The following is a 23,537-nucleotide window of genomic DNA, read 5'->3' as shown; positions in this document are numbered from 1 at the left end:
CACCGTACTTTCTGACAGACTGGTCAGAAATCTCACAGTCTGGAACACCAACCACACTGTCAAGAGTGCAACCCCCACCAGCAACCAGGCCTCATCCCAACTCCTGTTCTATAATCCCCTGTAGTAAACCACTGCTACCAAAGGAAAAATCCAGTCAGGAAGCCTCACTAACTCCCTTGCTTCCTCATTTCCAATGAACTCCAGCTCATGGCTTCACCTTTCTACCCACGGGTACCATGGTGCTCTGTAACGTGATAAAAAAAATGAAAGATAGAGTACGGAATCTAGATATCTGATACACAAATATAAGATTCTGCAGATGCTGGACATCCAGAGCAACGCACAAAATGCTCAAGGAACTCAGTATGTCAGGTAGCATCTATGTCCTGCTGAGGTCCTCCAGCATTTTAGTTGTTGCTGCAAATTCTGGAATAATCTGAGGAAAGCGAAACAGAGTTCAGTTTTCCAGTGGAAGACCCTTCATCAGAATTGATGAAGAGCCTTTGACCTGAAATTTTCTGTCTGTTTTTCTCTTCACAAGATACTGCTTGATCTATTTTCAGCCTTTTCTGTGTTTGTTTCCGGTGGAGGGATGGACTCCTGTGTATATTTTCTATTATACTGACTGAGGGCATTTCTCTGTCACGATCACTGGTATTGCCTGAAGGAGCGTCCCTGATGTATTTATTCCTGTCACACAGTGTGAGAGCCAGATCTGTGTCATCGCCATTCCCCGGTGGGAAGGATGTATTTATTGTCCTTACACTGACACAGGGGCAGATCAGTGCCATGTTTGGTGTCTATCACGTTGACTCAGCGAGGAATCCCTTTCACATTTGTCCTCGTGTACATCGAAGGAGCGAGGGGCCCCAGCCATGTTTATTCTCTGTTACACTGTACAAAGGAAGGATTGTTATCCGCTGAGGGAGCCAACCCTGTCATGTTTTCTGTATGTTATGCTGATTCAGAATGGAGGAAGCAATCTCAGTTGTGTTTACTGAGGTCTTTGTAGTCTTTATCTGTGGGACACATTTCACAACATATGCTGGTGATATTAAGCCTAATTTTGATATCCATGTCATGTTTACTGTGCGAGAGAGGAATTACTGTTACATTTACTCTGTGTCGCACTGACTGGGGTCATATCTTATCACAATGCCCGCTCCCCCCCCCCCCCCCCCCCCCGTCATCTGGCTGAGATATGAGTTGCTTCATGTCATTTTCTCTCAGATGTCCCTTCTTGGTGTGAATGGTGGATTCTCTGCCACGATAATTGTACTGACTGGGGGAACAGATCCTTGTGAAGTCTTCTCCCAGACCCACTGACGGCAGGAGAAAGCACCATCACATTGAAGATTGCTGTAGAAGTATCTCTCCCCGTTTATTCTTCTCATGGCATTCCTATCGCATTTACCCTCCTATATTACACTTACTGAGGGGAAAAAGGGGTGTTTTTTTATGTTTGTTCTCCATCCCACAGAAGGCTGGATCCCTGATGCACCAACTAAGGGATGGATCTCTGATACTGTACATCTCGTGTTCACATATCGGGTGGTGTGGAAGATAGTGCTTGAATCTGCCAAAAGGAAGGATCCTTATGTTCACAAACATGAGATTCTGCGGATGCTGAAAATCCGGAGCAACACAAAATGCTGGAAGAATTCACTCAGGCAGCATCTTTGGAGAGGAGTAAACAGTGGACATTTCATCTACATCAGGACTGAAAAGGAAAGAGGCAAAAGCCCGAATGAGAAGGTGGGGGGGGAGAGGGGAAAGAGTCTTAAGATCTCGTTGATGCCAGTTGAGTGAATTGTTCATCAGTTTGGCTAAGCGAGGGGTTCCTGTTGAATTTACTCTCTGCTGCACTGATGGGAGGAATTTCCCATAATTTATCAGCGCAGATTGTCGCTGGATTACAAACATCTGACTTACAGACACCTGTACGTATAAATGATCTCCCATAGTGTTAATCAATTCAGAAGTCTGATGTATGTAACGTACATTCATTCCTACAAAACGAGCAAAGCTTATTTCATTCTTTCTCATGAGTCTTACTGTGTGCTTGATGTAATTTATTACAATATTGTGGATGTTTGGTTACTGTAGCGAGTGACTGTTGTGTACGTTCATGGATAAAAGCAACATGACTATCTGTAACAACAGCCTGTTCATTACCCAGCTTGTTATCAGCGAGGTCCCTTGCTGGTAGATGGCTAGTTAACAGATTAACCTGATAGTTAATAGGTAGTGACATTAACAATGTGACAAGTTGGTGTGATGTGTTTACAGATTTACGTGGCTTGTCAGTCAATGCTGATTGTGTTGGTGGGAGCCCAGCCTGACTACAAGATAATCTCACAGGAAGTGCCCAGCGCACATGAAGAACTTGTTAAATATGTCGTATTTGAGGAAGATTTCACTTCCATAGTAACTGAGGTAAACAAGGATTGTGTAACTTGTTTGAATTTTCTGTTTACTGTATTGTTGAAAGTTCTAATTCCATTCAGGATTTCTCCTCTCCCCTTACTGCTTGGATTGCTGGTTGATGGTCCATATTTGCTGTTGCTGTTTGTTCTGTACAGTAAGTGCCAACCAGTCTGGTGATCACAGAGGCCTCATAACTGAGCTAGACCCTGCTAAGGCACCAAAGGGGGAAGCCATTTAAACATTTGCAGGGTTTTATGTGACAGGGAGGGCAAATGGGCATTGGCTATTTTGTAAGCTGTAAAAATGTTTTGATTTTATTGGAAAACTGAGTGAAATTGGGATGTCATTATATTATTTCTATTACCCCCCACTCAACATCTGCTGTCAATCATCCTTTGGTTCTTTCATTTTTGTCCTCTTTCCCATTCCTCAAAGTTTCAGCCCTCGGATTGTTAGTCATTCTAGTTAGCTCCCCCACCCCTTATTTATTACCTCCATCACTGCACTGTAGACACCTTAAACCACTTTTTTATAATGCTACTCACATTGTAAATACAGACTGGTATCTATGCACATTTTAATCCATATCCATCCTTTAACCTCTTTTTATATCATTCTTTATTCTATGTAATTGTTGAAATTTGTTGTTTTTTGTTGCATGTCACACCCTGACCATCACACTACGTCAAATTCCTAATATGTGTATATGTACTGAATATGGCGAATAAAGTTGATCCTTGGTCCATTCACCGATCCTTCTGTCACCTGTTTTTGTTTCTTTTTGTTCCTCCTGTTTCGATCCATTTACTACCCACACATATCACCCACGAGCTCCCACTCGCACCCATATCCCTTGTCTTGTTTTGGTTACATCTGTCTTTCACCTCTCCCCTAATGGTTCCCATTCTCATGGTTCCTTATCAGATTCCAGCACTGATAGCCTTTGTGTTTTTCTCATCTCCCCTCCTAGCAGTCCCCATTATCACCCTTGCTCTACGCCTCCATCAGTCATCCACCTGACTCTGTCTCCCATTGCCATCCGACTCTCTCCTATTGGGCTTAATTACCTGTCATTGCCCATCCCTCCTTGTGGTGTCCATCAATCACCTGGGGCCACTGTCTCATCACTCAACCCCTCTCCTCTATTCTGCCAATTCACTCCCTTCTCCACTCTCAGTCCTGACGCAGGGTTTTGACCCAAAGTGTCAAAAATTCCTTCTCCCCCCTCACAGATCCCACTCACCCTGCTGAGTTCCTCCAGCAGATTGGTTGTTGCTCCAGATCTCAGCATCTGCAGCCTCTTGTATCTCTCTGTTTCACTCTGATATGTAGCAAACCCTTGCCATCTAATTGTTGCTATTGGAAAATGAGGCAGCAGATAATCAGTCTTTCTATCTTCACTAAAAGGCATATACAACCTTTAAAATTCTGATTTTATGTCTGGTTGTCAGTTTTGCTTGTTCTTCTAAATTTTATTTAAATTTTTAAATGGTTACAAGTGAAGAAAAAAAGATATGTGACCCTTCCCCCCTCCCCTTAATCCCTCCCCCCTAACTACCCTATATAAAAAAAATTAAGAAAGAAAGAAAAGAAAGAAAGAAAGAGTGCCTGGTTGTTGGTAGGTCTCCACATGCTCCATGGAGTTCTTAATAACTTTAGTATATATATTTATTTCTTTCCCCAAGTAGCCATTAATTTTCTCTTCAGAGCACCTATATATTTAATCCTGTCTTTTGTAAATAAGGGCCCCAAATTTTCAAAAATGTTTCATATTTATCTCTTAAGTTATAAGTAATTTTTTCTAATGGAATACAGCCATAGATTTCTTTTTTCCAACAATCTATACTTAAATATGTATCTGATTTCCAAGTAATTGCAATAGCCTTTTTGGCTACAGCCAGCGCAGTTTTTATAAATTCTTTCTGATATTTATTAAGTTTGAGTTTTGGTTTTGTCCCTTCAATATCACCTAGTAAAAGTAATATTGGATTATGAGGAAGTTTTATTCCCGTAATTTGTTCCAATAAAAGTCTTAAGTTTGTCCAAAAAGGTTGAATTTTAGAGCAAGACCATGTAGAATGTAAAAATGTACCAGTTTCTTGGTTACATCGGAAACACTGATCAGATAAACTTGGATTTAATTTATTTATTTTTTGTGGTGTAATATATAATTGATGTAAAAAATTATATTGCACTAATCTTAACCGAACATTTATTGTATTTGTCATACTGTCAAGACACAGTCTTGACCAATTTGTTTCTTCAATTTTAATATTCAAATCACTTTCCCATTTTTGTCTTGACTTATGGACTCCTTGTTTAGTTGCCTGGTTTTGAATCAAATTATACATACAAGATATAAATTTTTTAATATTTCCTTTTTGAATTAAAATTTCTATTTCTTTAGATTTCGGCAATAACATTGTTTGACCTAATTTTTCTCTTATATAAGCCCTTAATTGAAAGTAACAAAATAAAGTGTTATTTGATATTTTATATTTATTCTTTAGTTGATCAAATGACATTAATATACCTCCTTCAAAACAATCTCCTATGTATTTAATCCCTTGTTGAAACCAATTATATAAAAGTTGATTGTCCATTGTAAAAGGAATAAGTCTATTTTGAATTAAAGATCTCTTTGCTAATAAAGATTTTTTTGTCTCATCATCAACATTTATCTTATTCCATAAATCAATCAAATGTTTTAATATAGGAGATTCTTTCTTTTCCCATATCCATTTAGATTCCCATTTATATATAAAATCTTCTGGTACCAGTTTTGCTTGTTGATAAATTTATAAAATTCTATACCTGACATCTTCAGCCTTTCACATCTTCACCTGCTTCAAAAGGGCATCAAATCATACCAGTACAAGAAAAGAAGGGTGAGCTGCCTCAATGACTATCACTCAGTAGCATTCACATCTGTGAGGAAGTACTTTGAAAGGGTGGTCATGTCTAGAATCAACTTCTGACCAAGCACCTGGACTCATTGCAATTTACCCTCTGCCACAACAGGCCTACAGTTAATGCAATCTCACTGGTTCTCCACTCGGCTTTGGAGCACCTGGAAGCAGCGATCCCTATGTTTATCAATAAAAGACACACACGCCTATGTTTTAGGAATGGTTTCTTTTTTTCCAGATTTCTGAATGGTCCATGAACACTACCTCCCTATTCCTCTTAGCACTGTTTTTATTTATTAAAGCTTACAGTGTATTTTGTGTATTGCCTTGTACTGAAGCTGCAAAACAAATTTCATGATGCACTGTACTGATAATGAACTTGATTCTGATCTTTCAAGGGTTGAGTTGAGGACATTGCTTAATACTCACTGCATTCCTTTAAATATGGAAGATTAAGGGATGATAACATTCAGGTACTCAAGATAGAATTTGATAAGTACAGGCAGATAATATTTTTTATGTAGGGGAGTCCTGAACAACACTGTGTAATTTTCAACTTTAAAAAATGTTTTTATCACATAAAGGATAATGGATAATTGGAATTTAGTCCCCAGATGTTGCTGGATGATCGCATGAGATGAGGTGATTTAATCATCAAGTATATCAGATATAGCTATGGAGGCTAATGGCTCAATATTCTATTGTGTTTATAAACTCCTAAACAGTCACTGGCAGTGTTCAAGCACAGACCTGCAAAAGTGAATGTTACCTTTAATCTGTCACTAAACAGTAAGTTACCAAGTGCATTAAATGTTGTGTTCTGAGCCTTTGCAATGGGCTCAGGGGCATTAAAGTTGCAGCCAACTGTGGATAATAGCTTAATAATAAATAACAATCCCAGCTTGTCAAGACAGCATAATTGTGATGTATTAACCTGAATTTATTGGGCTTCCCTTCGGCAAGAGAGGGTGAGTGTAGGTGATTAGAAGTATCCATCAACACATTAAATACTGTGTGGTTGTTTTTTGGACTTGTGGTACCTTTATGCTTCTGCTGAGATAATGTTTTCTTCCCTGCTTGCTCCGATGCACGTTTGAACTTATTTCCCTTCAGAGATTTCTTGGAGATATTGCATTCAATTGCCAGTAATTCACATTTTCAATAAGAATGTTATTTTTTATATGCCAACAGTGGTATTTAATCAGACAAGAAGCGTATAAAGTAAACTTGGCTGGATCCTTATTCTTCTTGGGCTTGCTCTTTGGCAACATCTTATTTGGACCATTGTCTGACCAATTTGGCAGAAAACCTATCTTCCTTATAGGTGAGTTTAAGTGCTTAATATAATTGTAGTAAAAAGCTCTAAATAATTTGTTGTGTATGGATGATTTGACGATTATGATTGGTTGCCCATCATATCTGACATTGCCAGTTAGATTTGTTCAGTTCTTAGATGATGTACACAGCATGAAGAAACCTGTGTGGGTGAGTTTTTAAAGTGTACTGGGGCAGATCCACTCTCTTGACCTTAGACACCTGGGTCTGTTTGTACAAGTAATCGTTACAACTGGCGTCTTCCTTGGTTGGAGTGGATGGCCGTGACTACTTCTTTGCCTTAAACCCTTTGGTTTTTGTGAAGCATTGCAGAACCACCTTCCTGGCAATTAGATCTTACTTCATCTCATCTGCTCAGTGCACTGTGGCTGACTTTACATGCTAGGACAAGCATGTCCCTATCTCACCAGGGCATGAGGCCCACTGCTAGCCTCACCTGTTTTAGCCCGTCTGTCAAAGCAGTGTACTGGGATGTGGCTGCTGTGGCATGCAGATAACTGCTTTGAGCCACAGATAGAGCTAAGGGTCTGCTGGGGAGCCACCTCAGACTGGCCATGACAAGCCCTCTCAGCAAAGGTGCTATCCATTTCTGCCCCAGGATGGACACAGCAAGTATATGAATAAAACGTTTCCTTTTGCTTGTGGCATTTAATTAATTTAATTCAAGAAGATTGGGCTTCCCACAGTAAATGCAATGAACATTTATATAGAATTGTTAAAAGGCCCAGAGCACTTTACAAGAGTATTAAAGAATAGGATCTCACGTCAGGTCACAGCAGGAGGTGCATAGGCAGGTTACCAAATGTGCAATTGAAGAGGTAGATTTTACTTCTGCAGCTATGGGATGCTGGGATCTCAGTTATTTACAATCTACTGCATATATTGATGACTTAAATGAAGTGACTATCATTATTGCCTAGTTTGCTGAGGAGTGATGGTGGGTGTGAAAGCAAATTTTGAGAAGCACACAAGAATTTGTCGAGGAGTACTTGTACTTTAAATTAGTGGACATAAATTTGACAGATGGAGTATAATGAAGGATATGTGAAGTTATCTATTTTGGGAGGGAAATAGGAAAATGGAATCTAGTTTGAACGGAGAGAGACTGGAATTCTGTTATACAGAGGGGTTTGTACTCATACATGAAACAGAAAATTAGGAGCAGCCAGGAGTTAGGAAGGTGAAGGGAACATTGACCTTAATTTCAAAACGAGTGGAGTATGAATGTAGGGAAGTCTTGCAGCAGCTGTTCAGGATGTTGGTGATACCACACTTGGAGCACCGCATACAGCTTTAGTTTTCCTGTTTAAGGAGGGATATGTTTGTATTGGATAAAGTTAAGAAAACATTTACAAGGTTGATTCTTGGGATGAAGTCATGTTCTGAGGAAAGGTTGAACAGGCTAAGCCTAAACTCATTGGAGTTTAGAAGAATGGAAGGTTGTGTTGCTCCATTTATTTGGGGTCCTAGTGAGACCACATTTGAAATGCTGTATACAGGTGTGGTCTCACTACTCAGGGAGAGTTATACTTCTGTTTAAGAGAATATAGCAGAAATTCATCAAAGTGATTCCCTGATGGGAGTGTTGGGGGTGTATTCAGGGGTTGTCATATGAAGGGAAATTTATCAGATTTAATTTAAAGTAATGATATGCGATCTCTTTGTTTGGGACCTGATGAGATAGATACAGGGATGATGTTTCCTTTGGCTGCTTATCTAAAACCAAGGGTTCAGTCTCAAAAAAACAGACTGGCCATGAAGGATAGAGATGAGAAGAAATTATTCCTGCAAGATAGTGAAGATTTGGAATTCTGCATCAAAGATAGGAAGCTGGAGTACACTGAGATCGAGAAGTTTTTCCAGATTAAACAAACCAAAGAGTATTTCAGATTTTTGGCATTTGTAGCTTTTCGATTTGAAGCTTTGAACTGATTGATTTAAAAGCACATCCATTTGAAATGCGTTTTTCAGCTGGATTTTAGGAATTGACCCTTGATTCTATGGATTGATGGAGGATTCCATGCAATATCACAGTGTGCTGTTTGGATCTCTTGGAAGAATTTCAGTTTTCATTTTTTTTTTCCAAAATAATTGTGCCACCAGTGATGTTGTGCATCTTCTATTTAATTCTAGATGGCAAGAAAGAAATTGCATTTATGTAGTACATTTCACAGGACGCCCTAAAGAGCTTAACAGCCAATGAAATACTTGGAAGTATAGCCACTATTACTTTGTAGGTAATTGCAGCAGTTCACTTATTTACTATATTTGAAAATGCAACTGTTAGTTTTAAGCTTTAAAGAAAGGATTTGATTGGATTAAGTCTAAAAATAAGTTAAAAAGCCTTTTGGAATGATGATGTTATAGTTAAATTACTGGATACAGGATTCTCATAAACTGCTGGAGGAGCTCAGCAGGCCATGCAGCATCTATAGAATAGAGTACAGTCAACATTTCGGGCCAAGACCCTTTAGCAGGTCTGGACAAAAAAAAACGGGAGGTGAAGTAAAGAGCTGACAGAATATAAGGTGTTGTTCCTCCAGCCTGAGTAAGGCCTCATCATGACATTCCGAAATGTCTATCCATGGCCTCCTCTACTCTCAGGATAAGGCCACACTCAGGCTGGAGGAACAACACCTTATATTCCATCTGGGTAGATACCTGATGGCATGAACATCGATTTCTTGAGCTTCTAGTAATGCCTCCCCACCCTTCACCATTCCCCGTCCCCATTTCCCTCTCTCACTTTATCTCCTTACCTGTCCATCACCTCCATCTGGTGCTCCTCCCCCTTTTTCTTTCTTCCATGGCCTTCTGTCCTCTCCAATCAGACTCCCTCTTCTCCAGTCCTGTAACTCTTTCACCAATCAACTTCCCAACTCTTTATTTCACTCCTTCCCCTCCTGGTTTCACCAATCACCTTGTGCTTCTCCCTCCCCTCACCTTTTAACTCTGACTCCTCATCTTTTTTTCTCCAGACCTGCTGAAGGGTTTCAGCCCGAAATGTCAACTGTACTCTTTTCCATAGATGCTGCCTGGTCTGCTGAGTTCCTTCAGCATTTTGTGTGTATTGCTTGGATTTCCAGGCATCTGCAGATTTTCTCTTTGTGATTGAATGTACAGGACTTTTAAATTTAACAAATCATATAAATCTGTATTAAAAAAACATTCTTAACAATGATCAGTGTGACGCTATCAGATTGTCATTAAAAACTCATCCGGTTTATTAATACCTTTCAGGAAAGGGAATCTGTCCTCATCCAGTTCACAAGACCCCAAAGCAATTTGGTTTCTGTGTAACTGTACTTTGAAATGACAGAACAAACACCTCAGCTGAGTCAGATTAAATTAATTAAAAATAAAGCAGAAGCTGGCATCAACCTAGCCATCCAATTCGGTCTCTGCAGTGTCACTCCAGTGCAGTCCGTCTTCCAAATGAAACATCTGAGTGTGGAATGAGCTGCCTGAGGAAGTGGTGGATGCAGGTTTAAGCATAACATTTAAGAGAAGTTTGAAAAGTACATGGAGAGCTCTGGTCTAAGTGTGGTTCAATGGAGCTAGGCAGAATTATAGTTTAGTATGCATTAGATGGGATGAAGGGCTTTTCTCTGTGCCATATTGCTCCATGACAATGCTTCCAAATTAAGGGAACTGAGCTGATGATCAGTAGAGCAGAAGCTGAGTTAGTGTATGCTCAAAAAGGACATACCTGTTTGAGGTGAAAGTACTCCATGGCCCCTTAACATTTACTCTGGAGCCTGTGGTGTCTTAGTTCAAGCATGGACAAGGAAACCTCCACATTACCTTTCAGCACCTTTCCTCGGCTAATAAGTGTATGAGTCACATTGAAAGTCGATTGGAAGATGCACTAAGAACAGCGAGACCACTGAGATATCCATCAGCAAGTCGGTTGTTGTAGCACCACTGGATAACTCTCAAACAGAGTTTCTCCACTGACTCTGTCAGGTGATGGGAGAGTCATCCTGTATGATATATTCACTTGGCCGCATTCCCATCTGTGGATACATCTGTCCATGACAATGAGTAGGACTGACCACCGTATAGTCCATGTGGATTGTCACTGAGCACATTGCCATTATGATTCCTACTGAAGGGTCTCGGCTGACTGTTTATTCCTCTCCATAGAAGCTGCCTGACCTGAGTTCCCCCAGTGTTTTGTGTGTGTTGCTCTGGATTTCCAGTATACTCAGAATCTCTTGTGTTTGTGATTGCCGTTATGATAATTGATTCGGAGCACATCTGCCAGCTCAAAACCAGATAACCATGAGGCACTGTAAGCTGTTGGCAGCAGCAAAATAGTATTCTACAATGATTGGAAACATTATGGCATATCCCTCATTCTGCCAATAGTGTTAAGTGAGGGGGTCTTCCCCAGGTGAAGATAGAAAGGTATGTCAGGAATAATAACAATCAGGCACCAAGCTGATAAAACTCCAACCCTGTCATGTGGTACAATATAAGCAACTTGCCTCAGAAAATTAAGCAATTATTCATATCAAAGCTCTGCTATCTTGCCACATCCAATCTAGAATGGTGGTTGTCAGTTGCACACTTATTAGGAGGAAGAAATCCAAGTAATATTTCTCACCCTCACTCAGTCGTGTGACTGCTGAAGATGAGACACTGATTGGATTTTTCATCTTTGCTTCCTCACAAGGTCCCCACTAACATGAGAGCCAATCATTCACTCCAAGTAACAGCAAGAAATAGCTGAGTGCATTGAATAAAGGAAGGCTGTATTACTGTAGTTCTTTGTTCCAGTACTAATATTGCTGATAAGCACGCAGTTCTAGTACACCAATGCCAATGTGGAAAGTTATCAAGTTTAATCTCATCCATTAAAAGTAGTCATGTGCAGTCACACTCGTTGCCATCCAGCCTTTCATCGTCAGCAGAGCGATGGAAGGTATTGTCGACAGTTTTGTCAAATTATACTTGCCATTACCTCTACTGCTGCTTGAGTTTTGGCAGGGCCATTTGGCTCAAGACCTGTTGCAACCTTGGTCCAAACAAGGATACTGAGATTGGGTGATGAATGCCTTAGCGATAAAGCATTCCTGCAGGACTTTAGGCCAGATCATCTTTAGATTTGCTTAATATTCTTTTTGGGGATCTGGATGAAGAAATCTGACCTTCTTTTCTCTCTAGCACTGTAATAAATGTTTAGAGTGATTGGCTGCTATCTTTGCTGGAGGATGTTCAGGACTGCTGCTCGTGTTGACCTTATCGGACCACCTGAAATCTCCAAGCCTAGGATAAGCAGTTGCTGTATTATAAAAGCCAGTAGGTCAGGTGGCATCTGAAGAGGGAAAAGCAGTCGATAATTAAGGTCAATGACCTCTCTGGCCACATGGAGTCTGCAGATGATGGCAGTGTTCTGTTCTTGAGAACTCCGTGACCTGGACAGTTAATCGATCTAAGTGCTGGGCTGATTTGGATAGGTTGGGTATGGGCCAGAATATGGTGGTGGGATCCAGACCCAGAGTGTATCAATGCAGCCAGACCCAGGTCTTGGGGTGAGGAATGACCTGACGATTTAAGTGCCAGGCCAGATGACTGAAAAGGCAGCGTGTTGAGACTGGAGGTGAGGGTTGGGCCATACTGCTCGCTGCACTGCGACATTTGCTTTGCTCTGCTGCATTGAGGCTGTTGCTGTGGACCTTATCTGGCTGCTCCAGGTTTTGTATCTGCATTTCTGCTAAGTTTTGCTCCACTGTTGTAGGCTGAGGCTGTGGGCATGCTCGGGCTGGTTTGGGCTTCGTGTCCATGGACTCACTTTCGTTCTGAATGCTGTTTGCTTGCTTTTATTGCTTGCACAATTTGTGTTTTTCTCACCCCCCCACTCTTCACATTCACCCCTCACTGCTCCCCCCCCCCCACACCTTCTCCCCACCCCCCAAATTGGGTGCTTGTTGGATTTTCTTTAATGGATTCTTTTTGGGTTTCTTGTTCTGTAGCTGCCTGTAAGGAGATGAATCTCAAGGTTATATATTATATACATACTTTGACAGTGAATGTACCTTGAACTTTTGAGTTCACAATTCGGAAATGCAGCTGCAGACTGAGTTCTCACACAGCAGCTGGCAAATCCATTCCACGGGTCTCGTCAACACTAATTCGTATGTGCAGACTGTGTATTAAGTTAGATTATCTACATGTTTGGGAAGACCTGTATTGTTAAATGTCCTGAGCAAATGAAACATTTACTACTTCAGTGAAAACTGAGCAGGCTGCTTATTAAACTGATTTACTTCTTGGATGATCAAGTTGAAATAAATGTTTCAAACCATATTTTTATTTCTTCCAGGCTTATTCCTTGATGTCGTATTTGGGTTCATTACAGCAGCCGCTCCTAATTATGAAATCTTTGCCTTGATGCGACTTCTTGTTGGGTTTGTGAATGGTGGAATGTCCCTGGTGGCTTTTGTACTGACACAGGAATTTGTGGGCAAATCCTATTGGGCTTTAACAGGTGGAGAGGTTTCCCATTGTTTGAGTATTAAATTCAAAGATAAATGAAAATCTGTAAAGTTATGTAATTTCAAAAGCAAACACGAGGAAATCTGCAGATGCTGGAAATTCAAGCAACACATACAAAATGCTGGTGGAACATAGCAGGCCAGGCAGCATCTACAAGGAGAAGCACTGTCGATGTTTCGGGCTGAGACCCTTCATCAGGACTGTCCTGACAAAGGGTCTCGGCCCGAAATATCAACAGTGCTTCTCCTTATAGATGCTGCCTGGCCTGCTGTGTTCCACCAGCATTTTGTGTGTGTTGCTTGAAGGTTGTGTAATAGTGTTTTTAACTGAGCATAGATGACCTCAGTGGCTTAGTGAAGCTATTGACTGTCAGGTCCTTTCAACACCCCATTAGTCACAGCTTTAATCCAGGCCAGTATATTACCCCATTCCATGTTCGAAGTTTTAAAAAATAATCTCTGGCATGGTATTTTATTAAATGCCTTTAAAATTTTAAAAACATCTGCTGGTTTCCCCTAATTTACTCTCAAAGTCTTGTCAAACTTTATCATAAATCAGTGTTGGTTATCTACAGTCCTATTGTTTTCAAATTGCCTAATTACCATTATCCATCATTTTCCTATGATTAATTTGTTTGCAATTCCCTATTATCTCTTTCCCTCCTCCTAAATAATGGAGTTATATTTACTTTCTTCACACCTGCTGCTAGTCAGTTTGAGGTGTTTGGAGATAAGAGGTCAATATTTGTTATTCAAATATTTGATTGTTCATCCATTACGATTTTATTTTCCCTGATCATTGTGAAGTTTGTGCTCTGAATGTAGTAATTCTTGCTTGTATCCCACAGCCATGTTAGTTGGAACAGACTTGAGGTAGGAGATCTCCAGTCCATTTAGCCTATCTGTCTCCCATGTTCGCTCTAAAAGTTCTGGACCACAGAGCCAGGAGGAAGCTGTTTGGCCCTTATGCACACTCTACCATTCAATTAAATTAGTTTAATTTATCCTCTGACCACATTAGTCTCCCCATCAGAGGGATCACCCTGGTAAATTTTTGTTGCACTCAGTTGCAAGTACACTCTTCTATATATAGAAAGCTAAATCTATCTCAGGTTTTTCAGCTGTTGTCTCACTAGGGCAGCATATAATTGCAGGAAGGTGTCTTTACTCTTACATTCAAATTCCCTTGCAATGAAGACCTTGCATTTTCCTGCTGTACCAACACGTTAATTTGTAGGGATTTTTGCATAAAAGGCATTCGGGACTTTCTGAACACCAGCACTTTATGAACTCTCTCCATATAAAATGTACTCCACATTTTTATTTTTGAAGACCTCACATTTTTCCACATTCAGATGCTGATCCACACAGCCCTTTGTTCCATTACATCTATTTTCACCATCAGGCCTATCGATTCAACTCCCACTTAATGCATTAAATCCATATCTTTCTCATTCAAATTCCATTATAAATCTTTAAGTTGTGAAGCATTCTTCAAGATGAATGTTGTAAACTCAACAGAGGGATTTGTGCACTGTTCACTGAGCAAGAATTGAATTTATTTTAAATTAAGATTTTTGTTTTAATTCAGGGTCACTCACCAATTTGGTGTTTGCATTTGGAATCGCAGCGTTTGCTGTCATTGGTTATTTCATCAGGGATTGGCGTGTTCTCACCGCTGCAGCCAATTTCCCTGGAGTTCTGTTTTTCTTCTTTTTCATGTAAGTTGTGATTTAAAGGCTTAAACAAATTTGACAGTAGCTGCTGTTTCATATTTTGAGGAATGTTGATAAATGAGCTTTTTGTGAGTCTTTTGGGGTTACGTATTGTGTTCAGTGCTCCCAGTGTGACCTCCCGTGAGATCTGATGTAGATTGGGAGACTGCTTCACTGAGCACCTATGCTTCGCCCGCCAGAGAAAGCAGGATCGCTCATTGGCCACCAATTTTAATTCCACTTCCCATTCCCAATCCAATATGTCTATCCATGGTCTCCTCCGCTGTCGTGATGCGACCATGGTCAGGTTGGAGGAACAAAACCTTATATTCCGTTTGGGTAGCCTTCAACCGGATGGTATGATCATCGATTACTCGAAATTCTGGTAATGCCCCTCTTTCTCCACCATTCTCTACCCACTTTTCCCTCTGTCACCTATCTCCTTGTCTGACCATTGCCTCCCTCCTCCCCCTTTTTCTTTCTTCCCCTCCTATCAGACTCCTTCTCCAGCCCAGAAACTCTTTCATTGATCAACTTCCCAGCTCTTTATTTCACCCCTCCCCCCCCATTTTTAGCTATCACCCTGTGTTTCTCTCTCCCCCCGCTGCCCCACCTTTTAACTCTACTCCTCATCTTTTTTTCTCCAGTCCTGCTGAAGGGTCTTGGCTCGAAACGTCGACTGTTTACTCTTTTCCACAGATGCTGCCTGGCCTGCTGAGTTCCTCCAGCATTTTGTGTGTGTTGTCAAGTACCTTTAAATCTCTACCTTAAATATACCCCATGACCTGGCCTGCACAGCCATTTGTGGCAATTAATTTCACAGGTTCACTGCCCTCTGGCTAAAGAAAACTTCCCTCATCTCTGTTCGAAATGGATATCCCTCCATTCTAAGGCTGTGCCCTCTGGTCCTACATTCCCCTACTATAGGAAACATATTCTCCACATCCACTCTATCTAGGCCTTACAATATTCTGTAGGTTTTAGTGAGATTACCTCTTACTCTTTTAAACTCCAGCGAGTACAAGCCCAGGGGCATTAAACGCATCTCATATGATAACCCTCTCATTGCTGGGATCATTCTTGTGAACTTCTGGACTCTCTCCAATGCCAGCACATCACTTCCTGGATAAGGGGCCCCAAAACTGCTTACAATACTCCAAGTGTTGTCTGACCAATGCCTCCTAAAGCTTCAGGACTATATTCTTGCTTTTTGTATTCTAGTCGTCCTTTTGAAATGAATGCCAACATTGCATTTGCCTTCCTTACTACCAACTCAACCTGCAAGTTAACCTTTAGAGAATCCCGTACAAGGGCTCTCACGTCCCTTTTCACCTCAGATTTTTGATTTTCTTTCCTCATTTAGACAATAGTCCACACCTTTATTCTTTCTATCGTGTGTATGACCATACACTTCCTACACTATATTCCATCTGGCTCTTCTTTGCCCATTCTCCTAATCTGTCTACTATCTTCTGCAGACTCTCTGTTTCCTTAACGCTACCTGCCCCTCCACCTATCTTCATATTGTCTGCAAACTTGACCTCAGAGCTATAAATTCCTTCATCCATATCATTGGCATATAATGTGAAAAGAAGCAGTCCAAATACAGATCCATGCAGAGCACCACTGGCAGTCAACCAGAAGAGGACACTCTTTGATTCCTGCCAATCAGTCAATCTTCTATCCATGTTAGTATTTTTCCTGTAATACCTGGGGCTCTAATCTTGTTAAGCAGACTCATGTATGGCACCTTGTCAAAGGCCTTCTGAAAATCCAAATAAACATCTGCTGACTCTCCTTTGTCTATCCGGTCTGATATTTCCTCAAAGAATTCCAACAGATTTGTCAGGCAAGATTTCCCCTGCTGAATCTAGCCTATTTGGTCATGTGCCTCTTAATAATAGATTCCAATGTCCTTTCAACCACTGTAGCCAGGCTAACTGGCCTATAATTTCCTTTCTACTGCTTCCCTCTCTTCTTTAAGAGTTAGATGACATTTGCAATTTTCTAGTCCCCTGGAACCATTCCAGAATATAGTAAATCTTGAAAGATCATTACTGTTGCTTCCATAATCTCTTCAGCGACATCTTTCAGAATCCTGGTCCAAGTGACCAATCTGTCTTCAGACTTTTCAGCTTCCCAAGCACCTTCTCCTTAGTGATAGCAATGACACTCACTTCTGCCCCCTGACACACTCACATTTCTGGCATTCTGCTAGTTGTCTTCCACCATGAAGGCTGATACCAAATGCTTATTAAGTTCATCCGCCATTTCTTTGTCCCCCATTACTACCTCTCCAGAGTCATTTTCCAGCAATCTGATATCCACTCTTGCCTCTCTTTTACACCTTTTATATCTGAAAAAAAGCTTTTTATATTCTCTTTTATACTATCGACTAGCTTACTTTCATATTTCTTCTTATCTCTCTTTATGACCTTTTTAGCTGCTTTCTTTTGGTTTTTAAAAGCTTCCCATTCCTCTATTTTCCCACTAATTTTTACTAATTTATGCCCTTTTGTTTTTATTCTGTCTTTAATTTCCCTTGTCAGTCATGGTTGCTTCAACTCTCCTCTTTAGAATACTTCTTCATTTTTGGGATGTAGCTATTCAATTTTGGCCAGCTCCTATCTCATGCCTCTGTAATTCTCTTTACTCCACTGTAGTACTGATGCATCCGATTAGGGTGAATTCTATCATAGTATGATTACTGCCTCCTAAGGGTTCTTTTACCTTAAACTCTCTAATCAAATCTTGGTTATTACATAACATCCAATCCAGAATTGTCATTCCTCTAATGGGCTCAATCACAAGCTGCTGTAAAAAAACCACCTCATAGGCATTTTACAAATTCCTTCTCTTGGGATCCTGCACCACCCTGATTTTCCCCATCTTCCTACGTATTGAACTCCACCATGGATGGTCCCAAGCCTGGCTTTGAAAGGTGATGGGTTGGGCATGAGGATAGCAACCACATCCTGTAAAAACCCAGTGCTATAGAAACACCAATAGAAGCTCCAAAGATCTCATCCTGGTAGAGGAAGAAGATGAGCTACACCTGGGATAACTTGAAAGACTGAACCAGGAGAGATGACTCTGGCAATCTGCTGTTGGTGGTTTATGCCTCAATAGAGGTGATGGGCTTAAGCTAAGCTACCTTCATATTGAAATATCCCATGATTGCCATAACATTACACCCCACCCCACACCAATTCCTTAGCCATGCATCCATCCGCTCAATCATCCTATCACCCTCACTGGCATGTGGCACAGGCAGTAATCTGGCGATTACAACCTTTGAGGTCCCACTTGTCAGCTTTCTACCTAACTCCCTGTATTCTCTCTTCAGCACCCCATCTCTTTTCCTACTAATGCTAGTACTAATGTGTACCATGATTTCCAGTTGTACACCTTCCCCCTTTAGGATACTGTGGGCCGATCTGAGACATCCCTGGCACCAGGGAGGCAACATACCATCTGGGTGTCTCTTTCACATCCACAGAATCTACTGTCTGTTCATCTGATTATGGAATCTCCTGTCAGTGTTGCACTCCTCTTCTCCTCCCTTCCCTTCTGAGCCACGGAGACAGAGTCTATGCCAGAGATCAGGTTGCTGCGGTTTCTCCCAGTAGGTCATTTCACCCCCCCTCCCCAACAGGATTCAAAGTGTTATACTTATTATTGAGGGGAATGGCCACAGGGGTACTCTGCACTGGCTGCCTACTCCCCTTTCCCTTTCCTGACAGTCACCCAGGTACCTGCCTCCTGAAACTTAGGAGTGACTACTTCCTTGTAGTTCCTCTCCATCACCTCATTTACCCGTATGAGCCAAAGGTCATCCAGCTGCCTCTCCAGTTCCTTAACAGGGTCTCTAAGGAGCTGCAGCTCAGTGCATTTTGTGCAGATGTATCAGGGAAACGAGAAGTCTCCCAAAGCTTCTGCATCTTACACAAAGGACGTTGTGGATTCCTTTCATGATATCTCCGAGTAATTCCTTATATAGGTAAGGAGCACATAACTGCATGTGATATTCCAAATGTAGTATCAACTAGGCCATTAGCAATTGCAGCAAGTCAGCCTTAGTTTTGTGCTCCAACCCATTTCAACAAAAACTCACACACCTTTTGAATTTTAATTGCTTGCTATATTCGCTTGTTATTTTCATGCCTCTTGTCAACCAGCACACTAATGTTATTCACCAAAATTTACTTGTTTGAAAAGTGTTCTGTGGGGTTGAGAGGCCTAATAAATCAGGAATGATTGAATGGTGGAGCAGACAATGAGCTGAATGGACTTATGGACTTCTGCTCTATATTAAAGCTCACATCGTGCTCCATCTGTTGCCATCTTTCCAACTTGCTAACTCCGCCAATATCTCTTTGCAGCCTTTTTGCAGTCTTTCATGTAACTTATTTATGGTTTTGCATCATCTGGATACTTTTCAATCTAAAAAGCAAATACTTAGGTCCTACATCCTATCCTCTTTGTCTCGATAGACACATGCCACTGGTGATTGCATTTATAATAACATTGCATCGAGGACTTCTGAAAAGATCTTCAGCGTCTCTCATGTGCCCATCTGAGCTATTTATCAGGAGTGCTGTGTACACAGAGCCCTTAGCATTGTCAGTGATCCCTCCCATCTGTCCAACAATCTCATTGACCCCCTAACCATCAGGCAGGAGGTACTGTAGCATTAGGACAGGGACTGTTAAGACAGGAAACAACTTCTCCCAGCATGAGACTGCTAAACTTCCTGCCACCACCTTGGTCTCCTGAAACACCCATAGCTTTATATTGTTTATTTTTTTAACTAGCACCTTATTGTTTGTTAATTTATTATGGTAATATTACTTGATGTGCTGTATGTAAGTTGTATGTACTGTGTTGTGCACCTTGGTTTGGAGGTGCATTGTTCTGTTTGGTGATGTGCAATTATGCTATTGAATGACAAACGTGAACTTGATTTGACAATCAAATAATTGACCACTGTTTACCATAAGTTATTAAATCAACAGTTTGCATTTATACAGAATTTCAAATGTAGTAAACAGTCTCAAGCATTTCATGCAAATGTTATTAAAGGTAGTTAACATGCACACATTGTGTTGAAAGCTGAAGTGTGTTTTACCTTTTGATTTGGAGATACAGCGCTTCTGGTCCAATCAGGCCACGCTGACCAATTACACCCAGGTGATCAGTTAACCTACCTACCCGCACATCTTTCGAATGTAGGTGGAAACCGAAGCCTTCAGTGGAAACCCATGTGGTTACGGGGAGAACATTTAAAACTCCTAAAGCACTGCAGCGGGAATTGAACCCAGGTCGTTAGTACTGTAATAACATTATGGTAAACACAACAGTAGCATAGTGCCCAGATTGGAGCACTGTTTTATAATTCATTACTAGGGTAAATGTGTTGAAGTTCAAAATCACAAAGAAAACTCACATAAGCAGCCTCAGAATAAATCAAACCTAAACATGTGACTTTGGGGGGGGTGGGGGAGATGGTGTGCTGAGTTTAATTCTGAGCAGGAGGAACTAAATTAAGACAACCACGTTTGAAGCCCTTTTTTCATAGTAATATTTTATAGTAGCAAACATCATTCATCTCATCTTTGACCATTTTAGGAATCTTCCTTCTGTTCAATCTCTTTTTCTTTTACAAAGTAATGACTATAAAACCTGATGAGATTCCACCTGAATTGCTCTGTTTGGTTTAGATTACCAGACTTCAGTGAAAACATATTGGCCACAGAGGAAATACAGTGAGGTATCACCAGAAAGAAATAAACTTAGCTTATGGGAAGAGGTTGATATTACTCCCCTGGAGGATGAAGATCAGATTGGAGTGATGAGGGTATTCAAGGATTTTATAGGACAGATAGGAAGAGGTTAGTTCCCTTGGAAATAGAATTAGGGATGATGTCCAGAAAAAGCTTTTCTGCTAAAGATATGGAAGTTGCTTACAGGCCATGCAGACTATAAATAGCAACAAAGACTAGCCTAGCCAACTGTTTGTTGCATCTACAAATAATGTAATATATAATAGCACTGATTAACATCGCCATAACTTAATGCTATTGTATGTGTTTTGTATCCATAGAAAACAATTTAGTATTGGTTTTAAACTGTTAACATTGGCAATGATCCCTTCCATCCATCCACCAATCTCTTTGACCCCTTACCATTGGGTAGGAGGTACTGTAGCATTAGGACAAGAACTGTTACCCTAGGCCGTAAGACTACTGAACTCCCTGCCACCACCCAGGCCTCATCATGATGAAGTGCCAGTAACATTATACTGTTTACCTTTTAACTTGTGTTGTAAATGCATCTTGTTATTTGTTAATTTACTTGTGGTAATATTACTTTGTGTGTCAGTTATTCGTGACAATAACGTGAACTTTAACTTGAATTATCACTAAAGAAATGCTGAAATCTCAAACGGGTAAGGGTTGAGCAGGCAGTGAATAGGGTAAAAACTGGGCCGTTCCATTAAGTAATTCATAACTCACTTGTATGAGTTGAAATTAATGGTGTCAATTTTCTGACAGAACAATTCCAGAGTCACCACGGTGGTTGTACTCTCAGGGGAGGACTGAGGAAGCAGAGGAGGTATTGCAAAGTATTGCATACAGGAATGGCAATGAGAAGATTTTCATTCAGCTAAAACCCTGTACAGGAGCCAAGAAAGTTGGTCAACCTGCTCATGGATTTATGGAGCTGGTGAGACATCCTGTATTACGCTGGAGAAGTGTCATCTTGATGTATGTATGGTAAGTGGCCATAAAAAGAATATTGTGCAGAGACTTGCAGATAATTGTGCAGTCAGCTGGATCTGAAGCATGTCTTAAAGGCTTGAAGTGCCAATGTTTCATGATCTACTGCTTGCAGATCATCAGACCACAGCTCACTTTGTATATTAGTAAAAATAAGGAGGAAATGAGGTAATCTCTTACTGAATGCAAAATGAGATCTCACCTCGTACTTCGTTCCAAACTAAATCCAGTATGTCTTGTAAGTATGTTGCACCACACAATACTGAACCACTGTAATAATAGAAAAAAAATTACATTTTGTTAATCCATTCTGTCACAAAGTCTCTTTTCCTGTGGAATTTTAGGCTGTTTGGTGCCTCTTCTGTCCCCATATTTCACGACTGCTTTTGCTTGTTTGGGTAGGGAGAAAGCAAAACGTTGACAGTAGTGTGTTTAAAGAGAGCCTTTCATCACATCACACACCACTTCCCCCATTTCCATCCCCTCCCCACATATTACTGACCTCTTCCTGACACCTTTTTGGTATTCCACCCACCTCCCTTCCTTGCTTCTGCCCTTTCATAGCCACCACCCTACCTGGCATCTATGCTGGAGCCTCTTTTGTTTCCTCCTACACACTTCCATCCAGCTTTCCTTTTGCTCCACAACTTTCCTGTCCCTCACTTGCCCATACCTTTCCAATTCCAGAACTTCCACATTTCTCCGTCCCTTACCTTACAAGTTCCTGCCCATCCTTACACCCCCCACCCTCCCTCAAAACCTCCCTCTTTCCTCCCCTAAACACCTGGTCATTTCTCACCTTCTCCCTCCTGTTTCCCCCCTTGCTTCATCTTTTGTGCCCTGCCCTGGGACTGCTGCCATCTTCCCACCTCTCCTGATAGAATACAAGTCAGCTTTCACTTTGTCTCTGAGTTGTTTCTCCCCTCTTCCCCTCTGAGTAAGACGGTTTCCTCTCTCTCCCTGTTCCCCTGCTCAATGCTCTACTCAGAGTTGTACAGCATGGAAACAGGCCCTTTAGTCTGACTCACTGAGATGCCTGTTAATGGTAATCCTATTTCCTGCACGTAACCTGTATCCCTTTATTTCTTTGCTATCCATGTACCAATCTGAAAGTTTTAAAATGTTGTTATTGTATTAGCCTCCACAAGCTCTGGCAGCTTGTTCCATCTACCAACCACTCTGTGTGCAGTAAATTTGTCCTTTCTTTACTTAAACCTCTTATCTTCTAGATTTAGACTCACTTAGCTTTGACTATAACTATCTATCTCTGGCCCTCATAATATTATAAACCACTAAGGTCATCCCTCAGCTGCTTGCAGTCCAGTGAGAGCAATCCCAGGCAAATCATCCTGGCGAATCTCTTCTGCACTCTTTTCTAGTGCAGCCACATGCTTTCTGTAGAACTGCACACAATACACCAAGTGCAGCCTAACCAGTGTATAACTGCAACATGATATACCCGCCCTTGTACTCATTGCTCCTTTCTATGAATCTAAGCACCTTCACTACACTTTCCACCTGAGTCGCCATTTTCAGGAAGTTGTGACCATATGTTTCAAGATCCCTCTGTATGTCAGTGTTTCTAAGGACCCTGCAGTGTCTAGTCAGCCTCTGCATTATATCCCCTGTCAGCTCTGCTGTGTCCAGTCAGATGACTGGGCTCATTAGATGACCTCACACTTTACCTGGATTCTGGCCCTCTCCATTAAACATTCCAGCTGACATATGCCCTTCTGTTTCCTTAGACAACCATCTGATTTTCTACAACTCCATCAGTCTTGGTGTCATCAGCAAGCTTACGTACCAGATCACAAACACGGTTGTCCAAGTCATTTACATATTTTGCAAAAAATAAAAGTCCAAACACCAACC

General features: G+C 41.0%; 1 protein-coding gene across 2 annotated transcripts in view; it reads left to right on the top strand.

Annotated features, from left to right (window-relative positions):
- slc22a15 (solute carrier family 22 member 15) overlaps positions 1–23,537 on the top strand; it is a 52,214-nt gene that overhangs the window by 1,390 nt on the left and 27,287 nt on the right. Inside the window, exons 1-6 of one of the 2 annotated variants that reach the window (XM_073027227.1) lie at positions 1,810–1,940; positions 2,290–2,436; positions 6,528–6,660; positions 13,000–13,164; positions 14,763–14,892; positions 21,441–21,662. In XM_073027227.1, the coding sequence (XP_072883328.1) occupies positions 1,869–1,940; positions 2,290–2,436; positions 6,528–6,660; positions 13,000–13,164; positions 14,763–14,892; positions 21,441–21,662 (869 nt within the window). In that variant the 5' untranslated portion in view covers positions 1,810–1,868. Of the gene's footprint in view, positions 1–1,809; positions 1,941–2,289; positions 2,437–6,527; positions 6,661–12,999; positions 13,165–14,762; positions 14,893–21,440; positions 21,663–23,537 lie in introns of those variants that run through there. The other variant, XM_073027226.1, reaches the window with a different exon arrangement.

The sequence above is a fragment of the Hemitrygon akajei genome, chromosome 23 (assembly GCF_048418815.1).
Source record: "Hemitrygon akajei chromosome 23, sHemAka1.3, whole genome shotgun sequence".
NCBI classification, from domain to species: domain Eukaryota; kingdom Metazoa; phylum Chordata; class Chondrichthyes; order Myliobatiformes; family Dasyatidae; genus Hemitrygon; species Hemitrygon akajei.
Note: the sequence above shows the minus strand (reverse complement) of the source record. Positions and strands in the feature narration are given on the sequence as shown.